The sequence below is a fragment of the Gadus macrocephalus genome, chromosome 23 (assembly GCF_031168955.1).
Source record: "Gadus macrocephalus chromosome 23, ASM3116895v1".
In the NCBI taxonomy this organism is placed as follows: domain Eukaryota; kingdom Metazoa; phylum Chordata; class Actinopteri; order Gadiformes; family Gadidae; genus Gadus; species Gadus macrocephalus.
In genome coordinates this window covers 9,068,983-9,089,712 of record NC_082404.1, presented here as the reverse complement: position 1 = coordinate 9,089,712, position 20,730 = coordinate 9,068,983, and the positions used below count along the sequence as shown (strand labels likewise).

Genomic DNA, 20,730 nt, shown 5'->3' with positions numbered 1-20,730 from the left:
GTTCAAAGGGATGAGGGGGTGCCCGTCAACAAAACCTTGAGAGTTGGCTGTTGCTCTCCACTGACATCAGGAAAGATGAAACCCTATTTCTTACACATCTTCCGGCGAATCTCAAAACACATCTGCTAAGACTGCATCTAAAAAATTGAATAAGATAAGATGAATAAGTCTTCTCTATATATTGTTTCTAGAAAGTATTGCAATTCACCTTGGACAAAAGCGTCAGCTAATACATTTATCTAAATTAATACATTCACAATAATCAATGGTCTAGGAGACACTTCAATCATATGTATATAAGTATATCAGTGATAGAATACCATTCCATATAAATACATGTTCAACTAAACATTATGGATGATATATCCGTATTCACCTGTTCTTCCACGTCCTCCAGGACCAGCAAAGACCCGGACTTCTTCACGCAGATCGCCTCAGCGTCGTTAAAGCTCTGCATGTCCTTGGACAACAAGTAGCACGTGTTCCTGCGGTTGATCCAGTCTGGGGGACAACCTGTGGACACACACACCAAACCTCTGAGTCCAATACACTATGGACACTATGAAACAGGGTTAGCCTAGCTCCTGGTGGTCTTATTCTGCGTAGGGTGACAAGAACAAAGCCTTTCCCAGAGTTGAGTACCATTGTTATCACACTTTTCATTGGCATAACACACACGTTTATGTGTGTGTAGAACACATTAAGCGGTTCAACTGCAGATGGCGTGAAGCAATGTAAAGAATAGGGTCTAATGCTATAAAACAGGCTCCTTGTTGATGTTTGATTGGCTGTGGAACGTGTGGTTGACGTGTTACCTGGGGCCCACAGGGTGGGCACAGGGGCCTGGCTCTGTAGGGACACCAGCGCCAGCGGCATGGGTGGCGTGCGAGCAGGAAGTCCTGGTAACCCCGGAGGTCCGGGGGCCCCCGAGGGCCCCCGCTCCCCCAGGGGGCCCATCGGCCCTTGGATCCCCGGCTCTCCCTGTGGCCCCTGTGGCCCCTGAAGCCCCGACTGTCCGTCTCTTCCTGGCAATCCTGCGGTGCCCGGCACTCCCTTAGAGCCCGGGCCCCCGGCCCTGCCCCCCGACCCCCGGGAGCCCTTGGAGCCGGGGTTGCCGCGGGAACCCTGCGGACCCTTCAACCCTGGTAGTCCTGGGGGTCCTGGGGAGCCCTTGTCTCCCAATGGCCCCTGGACGCCAGGGCTCCCCTTGTCCCCCTTCTCCCCCATAGGGCCGAACTGACCCGGGGGTCCCTGGGGGCCCCTGTCCCCTCTTGAGCCCCTGGGACCCGGCGGACCTGAGACACAGGGATACAAGTGAAGGTCAGGTTACACGGCACGGAACTGGGGTCTTCTGGGGACTTTTGGCTAACTAATGTATGCAAGCACGTAGAGACCCATGGAGTACCTACAGTAGGCTAATGACAACACAGAACGCGAAACAACACAAATCCCCGTCCACAGACCAGGGGCAGCAGCAGCAGTGTGTTCCCCCACCTTGTAAGATGGTGAAGTTCGTGATGATCTGCGAGTGCTTGTTGTCCACCAGCTTCATCTCCTCCATGACGATGGACAGGTTGGTGACCTCCGAGTCCAGCCGCGTGGACAGCTCATCCTGCTGCGCCCTCAGGTCCGCCGAGTGCCCCTGCACGTCCGTCACGCTGTGGTTGAGGCCCAGCAGGAGGTCCGAGTGGCGGCCCACCGTCTCGGCGCAGTTCCGCAGGCCGTTCAGGTTGATGTTGATGGAGCCCAGCATCTGCGTGGTGAAGCTGATGTTGCCCGTCACACGGTCCACGCGCCGCTCCGACTCGTCCAGCCGCGACTCGAGCTGGCCCATGCGGCCGGCGGTGCGGTTGTCGTGGTCCCTCTGCTGGTCCATCAGCTCGCGGAGGCTCTGCTCGTGGCCGTCGGCCAGGCTGCTGGCGTTCTGCAGCTGGCCGGCCAGGGAGCCCAGCTGGCCCCCCACGTCCTCCAGGCTGTCGTTGTTGGCCTTGGCCAGGACCGAGGCGTTGGACGCCAGGACCTGCAGGTTCTCCACCTTGTCCCGGAGCCACTCCGAGTCGGAGCGCGTCTGCCGCAGGCTCTGCTCCAGGCTCTGGAAGTCGTTGCGGATCTTCTGGATGGCCTGGCTGGTGTCCTCCACCGAGCGCTGCAGGCCCACCAGCAGCCCCCTCTGCTGGGCCTGGGTGAGGTTCAGGCTGCCGATGCGGAGCAGCGCCTGGCTCTGGAGCTTCACCTGCTCCTGGAGGTCGGTCTGCAGCCGCGTGGTGTCCTCCTGGAGACCCTCCACCGTGCCCCCGTAGGCCAGCAGGGAGCCGTTGACGGAGCGCAGGGTGGCCGCGTTGCTGTCCAGCAGGCCCTGGATGGAGCCCTGGCTGCTCTGGAGGTCCAGGCCCGAGGTCTTCAGCTGGCCCAGCACGGCCTGGTTGCTGCTGCTGCGCTCGGCCACCACCGTCAGCTGGCTCTGCAGGGCCTGGAGGTTGTTCCTGAAGGCCTGGATCTCCGAGCTGGCGTTGTCCGACTTCTCCCCCTCTTCGGAACCGAAGGAAGGTTTGAAAAAGAAATGAGTCGTAGAATTGAGCCTGTTTGTAGTTAGCATCGTATTTCTTTACAGAGCAAAGCACACAGAGTGCCTCTCATGTTGTTTTGCTCGCATAGAATTCATGTCCTTTTGTGACGCGAAAACTCAAAAACAACCGTATTGGTTGTTTCTGGTTATTGAGTTGTGTTGTGGAGCTGGATGTATTGTCTTTCTATGAGGTGTTTTTATTGTAGTGCAGTGTTCAGCCCACCCATCTTCTTCAGATCCGTCTCCACAGCCATGATCTTCCCTCCATAGTTGGTCATTCCTTCGGTGACGTTGTCCACCCGCTGCATTACTGGGGATGAGACAACACAGGCTCTACCAGGGTTAGCATGCTACTACTGATCATACAAATGAGCATTAGTGTTCTGTACTCCTGCTGACAGCCAAAAGGCATCTCACAAATGTATACGTATGTACATATCTTGACAAGGAGATTGTATAAAAATATATTGAGATGCTGTTTTCCTTAACACACAAAGGAACTATCACAAATCCAATGTCCACGCAAATATGCTCACGCACAATCACACACACAAACGCACACATATACACGCACGCACGCACTCACACACACACGCCCGTACAGAGTGTCAACCACACATCGAAGAAGGCAGGAGTTTGTATTCTTGTGAGCAAAACTACCCCTCGGAATGACGTAAGTATAAGTATTTACACTGATCTAATGTTCCGTCTAACAGTTGCATTGCATGTCCTGAGAAGTACTTGCATCACATCCTGTGTGTACACACACGGTTACCCAGACAGAAGCTCACCCAGGAGAGGGAGAGGAGTCGGCTGGGGCCGGGGGGTCCGTCCCTTCATTCACATTCGTGGGGCATTGATGAAACTTAAAGGGGACATTTAAGCCTTAACGTCTGACCCTGGATAAGCGTGAGAGTCTGGGACCAGACGATAGCCTAGAACCACAGACATGTCTGTCCTGGGATCAGCTCTACAGCTCTCCTTTAGGCTCTGAGGAGCGCTCTGCGTCTGAACGTACATCTGGCCGGTATTTAATAACAGGACATTTAATGACTTAGCATGTCCTGTCCTGGGTCAGGCTGTGTGTGGGCGTGTGTGTGAGAAGGGAGAGAGGTTGAATGACAGAGTTAGTGTTAGTTAGAGCTAGTGACAGAGAGTTAACGGGGGAGGGGGGGAGAGCTATAGATGGATGGAGAGAGCGATGAAGGAAAAGAGTGGGGCTGGTGATGGAGGTTGCATGTGGTGGAATGGTGGTAATGGAGGTGGTGGTTGAGGTGGTTATGGGAATGTGGCAGAGGTTGTGGTAAAGGCGGCAGTGGTGGTGTTGACCAGCTAACTAAAGTAGCCCCACCACTATTCCTAGTTTTTTTTACTTGCTTTGTAGTTAATGAGTCCGTTTTGAAAGGGTCACATTAGTAGTTAATAAATCAGATTAGAAGTGGATGATTCACATTGGTAGTGAATAAATCAGATTTGAAGTGAATGAATCGCATTAGCCTTGAACAAGTCAGATTGCTAGTGAATTAATCACAATATTAGTGAATGGGTCACATTAGTTGTGAATTAATCAGATTAGAATGAAATTAGTCTGATTATTAGTGAATGAATTATATTAGTAGTGAATGATTAACATTAGTAGTGAACGATTTACAAGACTAGTGAATGAATAACACTAGCAGAAATTTGCCACTAGTAGTGAATGAGGCACATTAGGAGTGAATGCATCACATTAATAGGGAATGAATCACATAAGTAGCGAATGAGTCACATTAGTAATGAATAAATCACAGTAATTAGTGAATTAATCACATAAGTAGCAACATTAGAATGAGCAGGGGGTTTACAAACAAGAGTGTGTTCAACATCAATCAGAAGTTAATCAGCTGGATAAATGTTTCATGGCTGAACAGAAACACATGTGGGAAAAGACTATGATGCATTTCAGCCCTCAACACAACATTCTCTTCCACAAGACAATTGTCCTCCAAACCAAATGAGAAGCAGAGCGGGAAGTTGTGTTGCATTACGAACATTCCTCTGAGAGTAGTGGCTTTAGGGGAGCAGATTGCCCAGGAAGGTCACAACTATTTAGCCATGTAGCAGACTTCCACGGAAGATACATCATCAAAGAGGAAGTACAGAGCATCTTGTTCAAGGATCCCTACAGGTAGACCGTGGGCATTGGGAATCCTTTGGCCAGAAGTCAAACACCCTGACCACTAGAACTAGAAAACCCGGCCTCCCTTATACTACAATGACGCTTTAGTTAACTAAATAATCCTTACTCTGACCTTACGCCTTACTGATCAGAGAGACAAGCTCTGAGCCAACGCAATTCTAACTACAGCCATGCTGTGAGACATGAATGGTCAATAATAAACAACAGGCTTCCTGGTCAGACCCCTGACCACACACACACACACACACACACACACACACACACACACACACACACACACACACACACACACACACACACACACACACACACACACACACACACACTCCACATAAGTACATACACACACACACACACACACACAAATGTACACATAACATAAATATATAGACACATACACACACGCATTCTTTAAAATAACAATTGTACATTCGCTGTATAAATTCCCACATTTTCACCTACAGACACACAATCTCACACATACACTCCCAGGCATAATCACTTTAATACTCACATACACATACCACATAAATATCCACCCACAATAAAACTAGCTTGCAGTACAATTGGAACACACCCAAAAAAGTTAGAAATGTGAGCCGTGTTCAAGACTTACCAGGAGAGACAAATATTAAATAAAAGGAGTCAGAGCAGAGAGTATTTATTTAAGTTTAAAACCGCTCCTATGACACTTTTTTCAGCGTTTAGGATATACTTGGTTCTGCTACAGTTCAGTCATCACCTTTACATGCCCCAATCTTCCATGTGCTACATCAAAAGCAAAATATACATGCATGGTCTGTGTGTGTGTGTGTGTGTGTGTGTGTGTGTGTGTGTGTGTGTGTGTGTGTGTGTGTGTGTGTGTGTGTGTGTGTGTGTGTGTGTGTGTGTGTGTGTGTGGGCTGACAATACAGTGCCAGTGTGTGGGAGGAAGACCTCCAGCTGGACCGGGGGGGGGGGGGGGGGGAGGCTATGTGTGGTTCTGCGGACTGTTCCAGAACAAACCCAATCTGACTGGGTTCTGAGTTCTACCGCAGTGACGGAATCCAAGGTTCCTCCCATCATCTGGGACCACTCAAATAAAGAGAGCAAGGAGAGTGAGGGAGAGAAAGTGTCTGTGTGTGTGTGTGTGTGTGTGTGTGTGTGTGTGTGTGTGAGTGAGTGAGTGAGTGAGTGAGTGAGTGAGTGAGTGAGTGAGTGAGTGAGTGAGTGAGTGAGTGAGTGAGTGAGTGAGTGAGTGAGTGAGTGAGTGAGTGAGTGAGTGAGTGAGTGAGAGTGAGAGAGAGAGAGAGAGAGTGAGTGAGTGAGTGAGTGAGTGAGTGAGTGAGTGAGAGAGAGAGAGAGAGAGAGCTGTGACCAACAAGTTCCAATGGTAATGACCGTAATTACCAGATAAAATATTCACACACACACACACACACACACACACACACACACACACACACACACACACACACACACACACACACACACACACACACACACACACACACACACACACACACACACACAGATGGGAATGTTTAGCTGAATTACAGCCGGAACGTTCTACGGTTCAACCCGAAGGCCCTCCACAGGTCCCCATCAGGATAACAAATGAACAGGAAGTGAGGTCAGGCGACGCCACGAGCAACCTTGTCCCCAAGGTTAGATCTCTGGGGGGGGGGGGGGGGGGGGGGGATAAACTGGTTAAATAAACTGAAGACAGCCCTGGGGGGTGGAGCCAGTCAGGGAACAGGCGCAGAAAGAGAGAGAGACAAGCGAGGGAGAGATTGAAGGGGACGGGAATAAAGAGAGAAAAAAGCAAGCTAACTAACTACAGCAAGAGAGAGACAGACGGAGAGAGCAAAGAGAGTGACGGAGGGCACAAAGAGGAAGAGAGACTGACTGAGATGGCAAAAAGACAAAGATAGTCAAACAGACTCATTGAGAGAGCCAAAAGAGACAGAGAAAAACAGAGAAATAGAAGCTGAGAGAGGGGACGGACGTTTTCCACGTTCTCTGGGATGTGTTCACGGACGTGAGCATGAAAGAGTAAATGTTATTGAGGCGGAAAGCAGTTTCACCCCTCAAACCAGCTGGTCATCGTCTCCACCGCCGCTCAGGTCCACAACAATGAACACCCTTGCACAATAAACTTGGAAAGAGAGACAGAGCCGCTCCACAGATGAGCGACCTCTCTCTCTCTCTCTCTGAAACCGAGTGTGTCCGTCAGTCTCTCTCCCCCAGGAACCCCCTCAGTGGAAACTGAGTGGATGCGTTCCAGAATGTTGCAGCAGAGTCGATTTTATCTCCCCGGGCTGGAAAGGATGTAGCGAGAGAGAGACAATAACAACCGCTGAGTACACCGCGCTCTCTCGCTGCAAGCATGACAACACAAAACATGACAGCTGGTTTAACTTGCATTGCGTCATTTCGACTATTTTACAAAAAAAGTAAAAAGCGACGGTTGGTTACGCAGCCAGAATCCTAACACAGCCTCTCACAGGTCAGGTCCTCTAACACAGAGAAGGGGGTTAAGAACCAGGAATTATGGGTATACTCCTCTCCTTTATGAGTATTACCATGGGGGAAACATAAAGAACCAGGAAGTAGTATATAAACCACCATGGTTATGTTCCAATAGTCGTTCTATCGCGATTCTTCTTGCGAAGGCTGCCTTAATCTCTATATGATCTCCTTGCTTGCTATTGTACCCACTCCTCCAATACATAGAGAAGCAGCTTAAAGCAGACCGATAAATCAGTGCGTCCTACAAAGGAAGTGCTCTGGCGATCTTTGTGACCGTGCCCTCAGCCATTCACCTGATGGAGTACCTCAGCAAGTCTGAAGGTTGAGATTGGTCCCCATCATCAACAAGCGACAGTGTCGCCCTTAATGGCGGGGAAGCAGGAAGTAAAGGATGAGGCAACAGGAAGTAGGGAAGTAGGAAGTAGCATATGAAGGAACAGGTGTGTGTTCAATCGAGAAACGGGCAGGGCTGTCTTACCCTTGTATCCGAGCACGGCCACCACGATGGTGAGCAGGGTGCACAGGACGTAGAGCAGCGCTATGGAGCCCTTCAGGACCCAGTCGTTCTTACACTTGGTGCACTGGCTGCCCTCCTGGATGCCTGATCAAAAACACAGCACATGCATACTGTAGTTATTACATTTGCAAGTATTAAGTGGAGACATTTTGGATTTTGGATTTTACCCAAAGCAAATGACATGTTGCATAATAAAATTCACAGTAGACATTAACGTCCTGTCGGTATGGTTGGTTATGTGTGTTTATCATTTCACACCGACACACAGCCATAGTAAACCACAGCAGTAGTATTTTATATCTGCTAAGCTCTTTGGAGTGGGGTTGGGTTTGTTAGAGCTCGTCTTGTTCTAAAGAGCTAGCTGGGGACCATTTCAAAACCGATTTTCAGCAGACCTGGCCCCTGTTGGGCCAATCATAACCGCTGATCTAATAAGGGGCGGGTTTAACACACCGACTGTATTAAACCCGGAGCGACCTACGGGAGTGCCGTCGAGGCATTCTCATGTACAACAAAGACGGCTTCCCCTGATGCGTCACAAGTTGCATTGCGTCCCGTCAGGGGACATTTCGGTTTGCGGTCATTGACAACGGTTCTCGGAAATCCAGAATTAACCAAGAGGTTCAAGGCATTTAGGCATTAGCAAATTGGTCTGGCGAGGTCACACTACTAAGGAGACGGCCGCAATGGAAAAGGTCCTCAAGTACCTTAACTGTGTGTGTGTGTGTGTGTGTGTGTGTGTGTGTGTGTGTGTGTGTGTGTGTGTGTGTGTGTGTGTGTGTGTGTGTGTGTGATGGTATACATGGACCCTCAATGTCCGCTACAGAGTGCAGCCCCAGCTGCTCCATCTGAACAAACAGCCCCCTTGCTGGGTGGTGAGGGGGGGGGGGGGGGGGGGGGTCGGGACAGGAAAACAAGCCCCACACAGACCTGTTTACACTCAGAGAGATGCTTGTTTTGCTGGGGGGGGGAATTCACTCAACATACCTTTCTTAACACACACACACACACACACACAATGTATCTTAAACACAAACACACACAGAGTGCATAAAGAGGGAGAAAGAGAGAGAAAGGGAGAGAGAGACTAAAGTAAATCAATCTATTTATCTCTCTATATTTGTCTATAGCTCGTTTCAATATTGTATCACTTAAAAGCAGTTACTTTCCTTATGTTGTGAATTTGTATGCACTTAACTGATTGGTGCACCTTTTGGGATGTATCATCATTGTTATATGCACTGACTGTATTCCCACTGGTGGAGCTATAAATCCTCACTTATTAGGATATTTAAATTGATCAGCTTAACAAAAACGAGTCAAAAGGGCGAATAGATAGGCCCAATGAGGAAAGAGGCGTTCAGCCCCCCAGTAGGCACCGCCAGCGCCCAGGGTGTGGAAGTGCCCCTGGGTTACCCCGGGAGCCCCAGGCTGCCCTCCACGCTGGCGCCGTGGTGTGTTTAGGCTGTGAGAGGTTCGACTCTTACTCTCCCGGAACCATGGCAGACGTGGTCTCTGGATCTGCTGGCTCGCCTACATTCTGCTCTTCAATCTACTCCCACTACTCTTCAATCTTCTCCTCGTTCTGTGGACAAGGATCTCAACCGCCTGCCTCCCATTTCCTACCAGGACAGGACGTAGTGGAGATGAGGGGATGGGGGGGGGGGGGGGGTTAGAGGAGGTTGGAGGGTCAATAGAAGGGGGGGGGGGACAGAGAGGAGGAGGGGGAGAGAGGAAGGGAGGAGAGGAAGGTGGTACGAGCTAGAAGGAATTCCGGTTGAGGAGTCGACAAGGAGAGGGGAGTCAGAGGTGGAGGAGAGAGGGGGGAGTAGGAGAGAGGGGGGAGTAGGAGAGAGGGGGGGAGTAGGAGAGAGGGGGGCTGGAGGAGAGAGGGGGGAGTAGGAGAGAGGGGGGCTGGAGGAGAGAGGGGGGAGTAGGAGAGAGGGGGGAGTAGGAGAGAGGGGGGAGTAGGAGAGAGGGGGGCTGGAGGAGAGAGGGGGGAGTAGGAGAGAGGGGGGAGTAGGAGAGAGGGGGGCTGGAGGAGAGAGGGGGGAGTAGGAGAGAGGGGGGAGTAGGAGAGAGGGGGGAGTAGGAGAGAGGAGGGAGTAGGAGAGAGGGGGGAGTAGGAGAGAGGGGGGAGTAGGAGAGAGGGGGGCTGGAGGAGAGAGGGGGGAGTAGGAGAGAGGGTGGAGTAGGAGAGAGGGGGGAGTAGGAGAGAGGGGGGAGTAGGAGAGAGGGGGGAGTAGGGGAGAGAGGGGGGAGTAGGAGAGAGGGGGGCTGGAGGAGAGAGGGGGGCTGGAGGAGAGAGGGGGGAGTAGGAGAGAGGGGGGAGTAGGAGAGAGGGGGGAGTAGGAGAGAGGGGGGAGTAGGAGAGAGGGGGAGTAGGAGAGAGGGGGGCTGGAGGAGAGAGGGGGGCTGGAGGAGAGAGGGGGGAGTAGGAGAGAGGGGGGCTGGAGGAGAGAGGGGGGAGTAGGAGAGAGGGGGGAGTAGGAGAGAGGGGGGAGTAGGAGAGAGGGTGGAGTAGGAGAGAGGGGGGAGTAGGAGAGAGGGGGGCTGGAGGGGGACGAGATGAGTGGTGGTCGGAGGAGGAGGAGGAGGAGGAGGAGGAGGAGGAGGAGGAGGACGACGAAGACGAGGACGAGGAGGAGGAGGAGGAGAGGGGCTAAGGGTTTGTTTAGGAGGAGGGAGCGTTGGTGTAGGAGGCGTAAGAAGAGGAGGAGAGAGGAGAGAGGGGACAGGAGAGAGAGCCGGCCAGCGAGAGTGTAACTACGCTGGGTTACTGGAAGAGGTTTACGTGGACCTGGAACAGAACTTGTCTCACATTACAGAACAGTACAGAACCAAACCCGCCCATCCCCTGCCGTTTCCATGGCAATGGACATGGTGTTCTACGTAAGTGTTTTGATTGGGGGGGAAAAGTTGGAAAAACCTTTGTGGTAAAGGTTGAGGTTGGTTCTGATATTATTCTGGAAAGATACACTCCGCCGGAGGTCCAGGATGTACCAGAACATATCGGATACCAGAACTATTTTCACAACATTCACTCAAACAGACTTTTATGCATATGTATATTATATGTACATACTGTATGCAGCATAATTTGTTTACAGCCCTTTATATTTTCAGCAAAGAAAGTGGGAAATAATTTCCATTGTGATCAATAAAGTATTTTGACTGTGAATAATGGATAAAATATTACACCACGCAAAGTACGTTTATCCAAATAAAAGACAAAAGCAAACGAGGATGTGTCTTTACATGGAAAAATGTAAAAGCATTTTCTACTTTGCATTGAATGTAAGTACATCAAGCTTCTCAAAAGCTCAAAATGCTGGGCAGTAGGTACGATTCCACATGGCATCCTATGGAATAATGTACTTATAATAAAACAATAATAACCATAATTAGTAAAAGAATCTTAGACCAGCGATTGAGATGGATTACACTTCTTAGTGTTAGCGCCTACAGAGGAATACAAACACCCATCGATCAGCCTGAATAATCCCACTTTTCTGTTCCAGAGTAAACACAGCGACACTGCATGCATGTTCAAGGCTGGAATTACTACACAACATGATAGGAAACTGAGAATTAAACAAAGCAGAGAGTTTACTGCGACCCTTCTCAGAGACACAAACAAGGTGTTGGTCTGGGGATGAACTGAGGAGAAGCCAAGCACTCTGGAGAGAGAGAGAGAGAGAGAGAGAGAGAGAGAGAGAGAGAGAGAGAGAGAGAGAGAGAGAGAGAGAGACACAGAGAGAGAGAGAGAGAGAGAGAGAGAGAGAGAGAGAGAAAAATAGAGGAGTATTATTATAACGTGAGAAGGATGAGGAATTTGTGGGGGAATAAAAGATAGGATGAAGATGAGAGGGAGAGGAGCGCAATGGTGCGATAAAGAGGAAGAGGGAGGGAGAGAAGGGTTTAAAAGAGCCAGCTGTCCCTGCAGAGCCCCTGTATTCTAGGAGTCAATCCTCTGTCTACGGCCGCGCCAGAGGTCCCAACCCTCCGGCCGCCTGACTCCCAGGAGGTCATTTCCTGGATGAGTCCAGACATGACGAGACAGACGCCGATGATTCCTCCAGACATGAAGGTCCACTCCGGTTCTCCAACGTCTTCACCCTGCAGACTGACAGTCAACAATCCAAGTATACTCCAGAAATAATCTAGAGAACATCCAGGAAGAATCCAAGAGGATTTTAGAAAGAATCCAGGAAGAATCCCAGGAATGTTTCCTCTGGATCTTTGCGTGATAAAAGATGGATAGCTGACGGTTCAGATTTCATTCACACCTACCTAAATCTCCATATCGCTGAGAGAGCAGATGTACAGAGAGGAGAATCACATGGAGTGGAGGTTGGTTTATAAACACATCTGTTTTCGATTTTACTGAGAGGAAGGGATATTACAATGCATTCACAATCTATTGTCTTGTCATTTATCTATCGATCGTTTCCTATCAATTCACCCATCATAGTAAATCCCAGCCCCCCTCCCCACCCATCCGTTCATTAAAACACGTTTGTTTAATGTAGTGGCAGAAGTCACCATGGAAACGGATGACATAACAGCGTTTTGCAACAGCTCTGAGGTCCCACAAACCAAGAGAGACTTGGAACACTGCTTCGGTTCTCTCACTCTCCAACACACACACACACACACACACACACACACACACACATACACCATCTCTCTGACCTCTCACAAGAATCTGTGCATGGGAGTTCAGATCAGAGGACAATGAGAATCCATCTCATCCAATAGGAAGCGGTGATGCAATCAGACAAGGCCGTAAACAACATGTTTGCTGATTGGTTGATTAGTTAACTGGGGGCTGTTGAGTTGTGTTTTACTACAATCAGAAAGCCATCTGGCCTCCATTAGCACTAGCTGAGCATAAACTAGCGCTATGCTGCTAGCGCGCTACTAGCACGTATGTGTTTATGTGTGTGTGTGTTTATGTGTGCGTGTGCGTGTGTGTGCGTGTGCGCGCGTGTGTGTGTGTGGTCCATATATTCATGATTCATGACTGTAAATAGAAACGGGTGCCATTGGATGTGAATTACAGTCCAACAACTGTTTACCAGTGCTGGAGCTCTGGGAGTGAGCGGTAGGGCTGCATAGTACTGTTGGATCACGGTACGACAGCGTTCTTTTACTGCAGGGTTTGGGGTCGTGAGCTGGGTCTACAAACCCTACGGGGAGGCTTAAGGGTAGCCGGCACCCTGCCACCATGACATCACCATGACATGGTGGGTTCTGCGGAGCCCAGAGTGTTCATGGGATGGCAGGAAACTGACCCAGCGTGGATCCGTGTGTGGTCCCATTCTTGCTCTTGCTGCTTTTATTACCTGTGATGGAAACCATACGCATGGATACGCACACACATACAGCCACTCGTACTAACACACACACACCCAAATGCACACAGACACCCATGAACACATGGACACACACACTAACCCTGGGACCAGTGCGCACACACACACACACACACACACCAATACATACACACACACACACACACACACACACACAAACACCCTTGGACCAGCACACACGCAAACACACAAACCCTGGGACCAGCTCGCACACACACACACAAACACATACATGCGCGCACACACACACACACACACACACACACACACACACACACACACACACACACACACACACACACACACACACACACACACACACACACACACACACACACCCTGGGGGGGAGATATGATGAGAGAAGCTAGAGAAAGAAAGGGGGGTAGTGGCAAGAAATGAAAATAAGAGGGTTGGGCAAGAGGAGCTGGGGGGACAAGAGAGGGGCATGAAAGAGAGAGATGGAGAGAGAGGGACAGAGAGAGAGAGAGAGAGCATGAGAGAGGGAGAGCACGAGAGGGACAGAGAGAGAGAGAGCATGAGAGAGGGAGAGCACGAGAGGGACAGAGAGAGAGAGGGAGAGCAAGAGAGAGACAGAGAGAGAGAGAGCATGAGAGAGAGAGAGCACGAGAGGGACAGAGAGAGAGAGGGAGAGAGCAAGAGAGAGACAGAGGGAAATAGAGAGAACGGAAATTTGTGGTTTCATGGAAGTGACTCATGGTAGAGTAAACTTCACACCCTAAACTTAACTTTATCTAGCTTTATACCCAGACTTAAATACTATCAAACTTTACAACCTTACTTAAACATCTCTAAATTAACCACCTAACTTAAGCCTTTCTAAATTACAAACAAAACATAAACATGTATGAAAGTACATGCTAAAGTTATTTACAACTAACTTTACACCCAGACTTAACGATATTTAAACTAAACACCCTAACTTAACCATATGTTAATAACACCTTAAGCTAACCGTGTTTAAATATATCCCCTAAGCAACCTCTATCTTGATAAAGCAATAATGTCAAAATGTGCACTCAAACTTGATTTTAATCCGTTAACAAGGCAGGCTTATAATGTGTACAGAAAGAACGAATTACTGTATGAATGCTTAGTCCAGCTTCCAGTACAATGACATAATCCCAGAGCAAAGAACGGCCAATGGGAAAATGTTTGCCTCTTCAAATTGTGGAAATTTGGTTTTCCAGCACTGCTCGATAAAGTGTTATCTTCAACCAAGAGCTTGTTCAGTCGGCTGCATGGACCCTGTACTCCTGCCTTGACCTTTGACCCCCGAGCAGTGGGAGATGATAAGCTGACCTTGACCAGAACATCCATCCCATCCGAGATCTGTCTCCATAACACCTCCATTCAGGCTGGGAGAGAAGCCTGTGTCTCCTGTAGAGATAACAAACATCAACATATCTCCAACTGGGCGAGGAGGCTGAGGAGGAGTTGTCGGGGAGGGGGAGTGGGGGTCTGGAGAAAGACGGGAGGAGATGGTGGTGAATGAGGAGGTGGAGCAGTCAGACGATCAGCCCTCTGAGACAGGAGGTTGGAGGAACGAGGAGGAGAACACATGGACCTGACAGCACACTATCTGAGGGGAGCCTGCTGGACTGGACATTCATGTTTAGATGCATTGATAGTCTGGCGGTTAAGATGGGCTCCCAGCTGAAAGGTGCTGGGTTGATCCTCACTGCTGGACGTCTACAATCAACCTGAGGGCAACCTTGAGCAACACCCATACCCACTGTGGAGCATAACCCACACCTGCTCTGCAATGTCGTCGATCGGAAATGTACTGTAAAACACTTTGGATTTGGAAGCGTCTATGTGATTTAGATTTACACATTTCGACTCCGAGTCCTCAGTTCCCAACTTCCTTCACAACCTTAGCAATGATGAAACATTCATAAAATACACTGAAGAGGTTCTGATGAAGAACGGGGTGAAGCCGTGGTGGAATCAGGGGCCTGTTGCACTGTCAGACAGAGAAGATTGAGATAGTGGTCTGACCCTTCACCATGCCCACGTCCTCCACTACCACCTCTACCACCAGCCCTGCTAAAACCACAACCGCCCCTACCACCAGTACACAAACCACCATCCCCCCCACTGCCCCCCAAGACCAACATCTGTAGCCCCGTGCACATCTGTAGAGAGTCAGCAATTGCTGTAGTTACATAAACAGGCTTTCCAGGAATGGAGGGATGTGGGGGTGGTGTGTGTGTGTGTGTGTGTGTGTGTGTGTGTGTGTGTGTGTGTGTGTGTGTGTGTGTGTGTGTGTGTGGTCCGTGATTAATGGAACAACATACTGGTATTCAGAACCTGATATCCTCCTTCAGCAGCTCGGAGGGAAGCAGAGGAATTTAGAAGAATCCAGAACAGAACGACAAGAATAACAACAGAAACCCCATTAGCTAGCGAAAAGCTGATGTACAAGCTTACCCTTCCAAATAGCTCCCATTATGTGCTCTAGCTTGCCCAATCAAAGTAGCCCTCAATACGGGCTATAGCTAGGTGAAAGATAGAGCAATAGCTCACGACAAATGGCTGATATTCTGCTAGCCAAGCCAACCAGCTTCCATTATGGGCTTTAGCTAGCTAAAAGGTAAAGCACTTGACAGACGCTAGACAAAATAGCACTAGACTCAGCATCTCAATTTAAATGAAATGATACTTTCCCCCTTTTTCAACTGTGTATCAAAAGTCAACGATAATCGTATAATAAAACATCCATTGTTGTCATTGCAACCACTCCCAGCTCAACCGCATGCAAGCTCTACCGACAAGTCATATTCCAGAATATTCCTGCATCCATTGTCCCGAATTGGGCAGTCGGCGAGTCATTGACATCCATTACATTCAGAAGAGTATTTAGAAGCTCCAATAGCTGTACCTATTTTTGTGGTTATTGTGGTTTGCCCAACATGGTTAAGTGCATCCAAACTGTCCTCGCTAGGTAGCTCTCTCCAAGAGTGCCCACTAATGAAGAAATCCATACGTTTTGAATCCGTGTTGACACGCCACTGCTCATGGACTAAAGACTGAGGCGGCGCAGTTAGCATTCTGAGAAAAGACTGTGGCTGTGTTTTAGGCATTGTGATAATTCAGAGATATGAGTGCAGAGCAGCATTTAAATAAGTCGCGAGAGTGGGAGGTTTTTAACGATTGGAGTGATTTCTGCTGCGTCTGTACGCCTCCTCCATCTATCCCTCTCCACCCTTCAGATTAGTACAAATAGCAAAAACGCTGCTGAACTGAACGACCTTCACTAAAAGCATGAACTTATCAGCACATTATCGTAAAAATAATACCGATTTTGATCTGCATTGCCATGACACTCTCTGGTGGCTTTTGCGCCGTCAATCACATTTGACCCCTCCCTACGACGACGAGTGAGGAGCATACTTCAAAGGAACACAAACAGATCGCTGTCCCAAGGGAGAAGAAAGGAGGGAAAACAGAGGAAATAACCCAGGGCCGCCTGGTTCCCTGTGAGCGGCCGGGCGAGGGGTCGGACCGCGTCTGCACGCCGGGACGATCTGCGGCGAGGAGGCTCTTTGAACCCAGGAGGAACAAGAGGTTCCTCTGTTCCTCGCTATTCTGGGCCCACAATAAACTCTGTGATCTCCCACTGCACTTATCCTCTCGCACACACTCTTTGACTCTCTCTCTCTCTCTCTCTCTCTCTCTCTCTCTCTCTCTCTCTCTCTCTCTCTCTCTCTCTCTCTCTCTCTCTCTCTCTCTCTCTCTCTCTCTCTCTCTCTCTCTCTCTCTCTCTCTCTCTCTCTCTCTCTCTCTCTCTCTCTCTCTCTCTCTCTGGATGAAGTCATCCCCATGAAGACCTTCTGTCCCTGCTCTGAACTGCAAACCGCAACCTTCCAGTCTCTCATACCAAGAGACAGAGGGGTAGAGAGATGGGGAGACAAAGGGTAGGGAGATGGAGGGGTAGAAAGAAAGAGATAGAGACAGAGGGTTAGAGAGACAGAGAGGGAGAGAGACAGAGAGGGAGAGAGCGACAGAGGGAGTGAGATGGAGGGATAGAGAGACCGAGAGTTAGAGAGACAGAGGGGTAGAGAGATGGAGGGATGGAGAGACAGAGGGGTACAGAGATGGAGGGGAAGAGAGAGAGGGGTAGAGACATTTTTCCCACAAAATGGTTTTGTATCAGTAAATGAGCAGTACCTTCTTAAAGTCACATGCAGCTGACACACTCGTCACATGCTGCATGAACATGCACAAAAATCTACGTGTCACAGAGGTTAAAGTTCAACATTAGAATCCACTCTGCTTCAGGGCAGGAGTTGATTGGTTGAGAGGTTATACAACAAGGTCATGTAGGCCCAATCCCATTTCTACCCCTTACCCCTTCCCCTTCCCCTTGTTTTGAAGGGGTAAGAGGAAGGGCTAAGGGGAAGGGGTAAGGGGTAGAAATGGGATTGGCTTTAGGCCCAATCCCATTTCTACCCCTTACCCCTTCCCCTTACCCCTTCAAAACAAGGGGGAGGGGTAAAGGGAAGGGGTAAGGGGTAGAAATGGGATTGGGCCTAAGGAACAAAGCAGATCATTTTTTTGCGACAGGAAGGAAGTCATCAAGTGAACACTGAAGTCACAGATACACCCCTGCCAGGACCCCCACAAGCTCCTCAACCTCCTCTACTCTACCCCAGCCATTTCCTGTCCTCTATCCCCATCACTTCCTGTTCTAGACCATGAGCCTTTCCTACTCTCTACCACGACCGTTCCCAGAATCTCACCGTGTCTGGTTGAACAGAGCTAAGTTTAGTCAATGGTTTGCTGTGTGGCCGTGGTCAGTGAATGATCTGGGGGAAAGCATTGCATGATGGGAACAACCAGAAAAGTGAATGTAGTAGTACGTTTCTTTGGTCACTATCTGCATTAATGGAGCTGGCTAGAGAGAGGTATGAGTAATGATTGTACCAAAATACCAACATTTCTTCCCAAAAACACAACATACACTCACAGATGGATGATTGATATTCTGCCTATGACCAGACATTTGATGACATCTAAGTCGAATGAGGAGTATCAGAGACCAACTTTACTGTCCAAAAGACAGTACTGTCAAGCTACATCAGCATGTTGCTGCATTAGCATGCTGCTGTAAAAGCACATCGCTACTTCAGCCCGGTGCTGCATTAGCGTGCTAAATCATCAACATATCCAGCATTTTTCCTCGCATCGTCTGCTGATTTATATTCCACGGCTGCAGGACAACACACACAGGATGTGAACTCTGTGTGTGGCGACACACACGTCCAACATCAACAACTTAAAACACAGACTAAAAAACACAATAAACCCCAAAAATATCCACAGCCGTGAGCAGTTTCCCTCTCTCACAGGTTAGACTCGGTCCTGCTGCATTGTGGGAAGCGGTGTGGGGGGCGGTCTCCATGACAACCAGTCAACCTTACCCCCCGGTTGTTAGGAAGAGTGGTCCAGCCAGCGTTTACCGAAACCAACGCAGACGGAACGACGATGTCGCTCAGCGCCTACCAGCATATCAGACGAGGCGCCGACCAGGAGGCAGCCAATGAGAGGGCTGGGAGTTTAGCGAGGCTTACTGGAATAAACAAACAGCAGACAACGGCTGGGGACGGGCGGCCGTAAGCGTTTGTTTGGGGTAATTTGGGAGCGGGGATCATAGAAACTCTGTCTCTGTGCTGTTTAGCATCACAGGGGAAGCAAGGTTACCTCATCATTCTCTCTCTAAACAGCCAGCTCTGGTGACTGAAAAACTGTTTTCCTCGACAAACCCCTGGACACGGGCCAGCCCTCCTGTAGCCTGGAGCTACAGGAGGAGCTACCACACACACACACACACACACACGCACGCACGCACGCGCACACGCACACGCACGCGCACGCACACACACACACACACACACACACACACACACACACACACACACACACTAACCCCCCCCTCCATGATGAGTGGCTGGTGTGTGCAGGAGGAAGGGGCAGCAGTGCAGGTATCAGTCGGGGTGTGTCCTCATGTCAGAGTTGAACCGCTTCACAGCTCGGGTAGAGTAGAACACAGACCGGATATCTGGAGAGCATGCGCATGTTGAAAAACACATGCATGTACGTAGAGCGGCTTTAAGCTGTCATAACAAACCAGGTACTGGGGGAGCTGGGAGGGGGGGGGGGGGGGGTGTGGAGGGAGGGGGTTGGGGAGATAGGGTTAACCCCGGCGTCAGAGGAGGCCATTAGCAGCAGAAGGCCAGAGCCATCCGACTGGGCTCCGCTGTGGAGAAAGTGCAGAGGAGCCCAGTCTCATATGGTTTCACTTTCCCTTCACCATCAACCGCATGGACGTGTGATAGACTACACACACAGTGCAGGGAGAGGAATGTGTGAATAGTAATTGAGAGATTTCTGTGTGTTTGTGTGTCTGGAGTGTTAGCTGGGAATGTGATCAGACACATACGCCACTCTCTCCATCGCTCCCTCTCCATCTCTCAGAGCAGGAAACTCCGGGTTGATCTTGGCAGTGCGCGTTCTCCCCCTCTCTCCTCTCACCCGGTCTCTTTTCTATTTCCTCTCTTTTTACCCTTTTTCCTTAAGAACTCTGACGACTAATGTCTTCTGCTTCAAGTAGGGAATGAGAATCAAGTAGTCGTTAAAGCTGCTGTTAAATGTTAGTTTCTTATCGCCTCTTTCCTCCTCTCGTCACATCTTCCAAACTCTCCTCATCTTCTATCTTCTATAATGTCCTCTGTGTGCGTGTGCGTGTGATTCTTCCTCTGTCTCTACGTGATTCCTGAGTCTCTAAACAGAAAGCCAACACACACACTTGTTTGTACACAGAGACACGGAAATACACAGAGACACTCACACACGCACACAAACACAAACACACACAGGAGTTAAACACACCTTGTAAACGCATCATGACCGTCCCCTGCGTGGTGTCCTGAACACCAGACGGAGAATTCAACTGTGGGTCACTGTGGTAAACACTGGAACACAGAAACCACTCTACGCACACTACACTACACAACACAAACTGCACCCCAAGGAAACATCTTAAGGAAACAAACATTCTGGATGTTTTCCCACAAAATAAAATACATCCAGAACATTTTTGATACGAAACACACTTGACCAAGACATACAGAAAATAACCAATAAAACCAAAAGAAGTGTGGATAGAATCATTCTGCCTGTTGGTTAGACATAACGCAGAATACATTGACGCCTACGGTGCAGCAGAGAGCTCTACTTTAAACCTTTTACTTCCCAAAAGGAGTCAAACATGAACACGTTGTAACAGGCTAGTGGAGATGCCCGCTGGCTTTGTGCTAACGGAACAAGCGGAGGTATGATCGGTGTGTTTCTGGCCAGATAAACCCTGCAGACCCAACTGAACTCAGAGCAGAACCCTGGACCGGGCTCCCCGAAACATCCGGTCCTGTTAAAGAAAGCATAACAAGAGCAGGAAATGGATTAACACACTCTGGGCACCACACAGCCACGAGCTGCCCGCGCCCAGATGTCTGGGAAGAGGAGGGGGGGGGGGGGGGGGAGGAGTAGTGGAGTGGA

The 20,730-nt window shown here is 49.5% G+C and overlaps 1 protein-coding gene across 3 annotated transcripts in view; it reads right to left on the bottom strand.

Moving 5' to 3' along the window:
• LOC132452105 (collectin-12-like) overlaps positions 1 to 20,730 on the bottom strand; it is a 29,254-nt gene that overhangs the window by 3,438 nt on the left and 5,086 nt on the right. For all 3 annotated transcript variants that reach the window (XM_060044492.1, XM_060044490.1, XM_060044491.1), the window contains exons 3-7: positions 7,735 to 7,857; positions 2,790 to 2,876; positions 1,495 to 2,529; positions 816 to 1,295; positions 377 to 513 (exon numbers count right to left, since the gene is read on the bottom strand). In XM_060044492.1, coding sequence (XP_059900475.1) covers positions 377 to 513; positions 816 to 1,295; positions 1,495 to 2,529; positions 2,790 to 2,876; positions 7,735 to 7,857 — 1,862 coding nt within the window. The remainder of the gene's footprint in view (positions 1 to 376; positions 514 to 815; positions 1,296 to 1,494; positions 2,530 to 2,789; positions 2,877 to 7,734; positions 7,858 to 20,730) is intronic.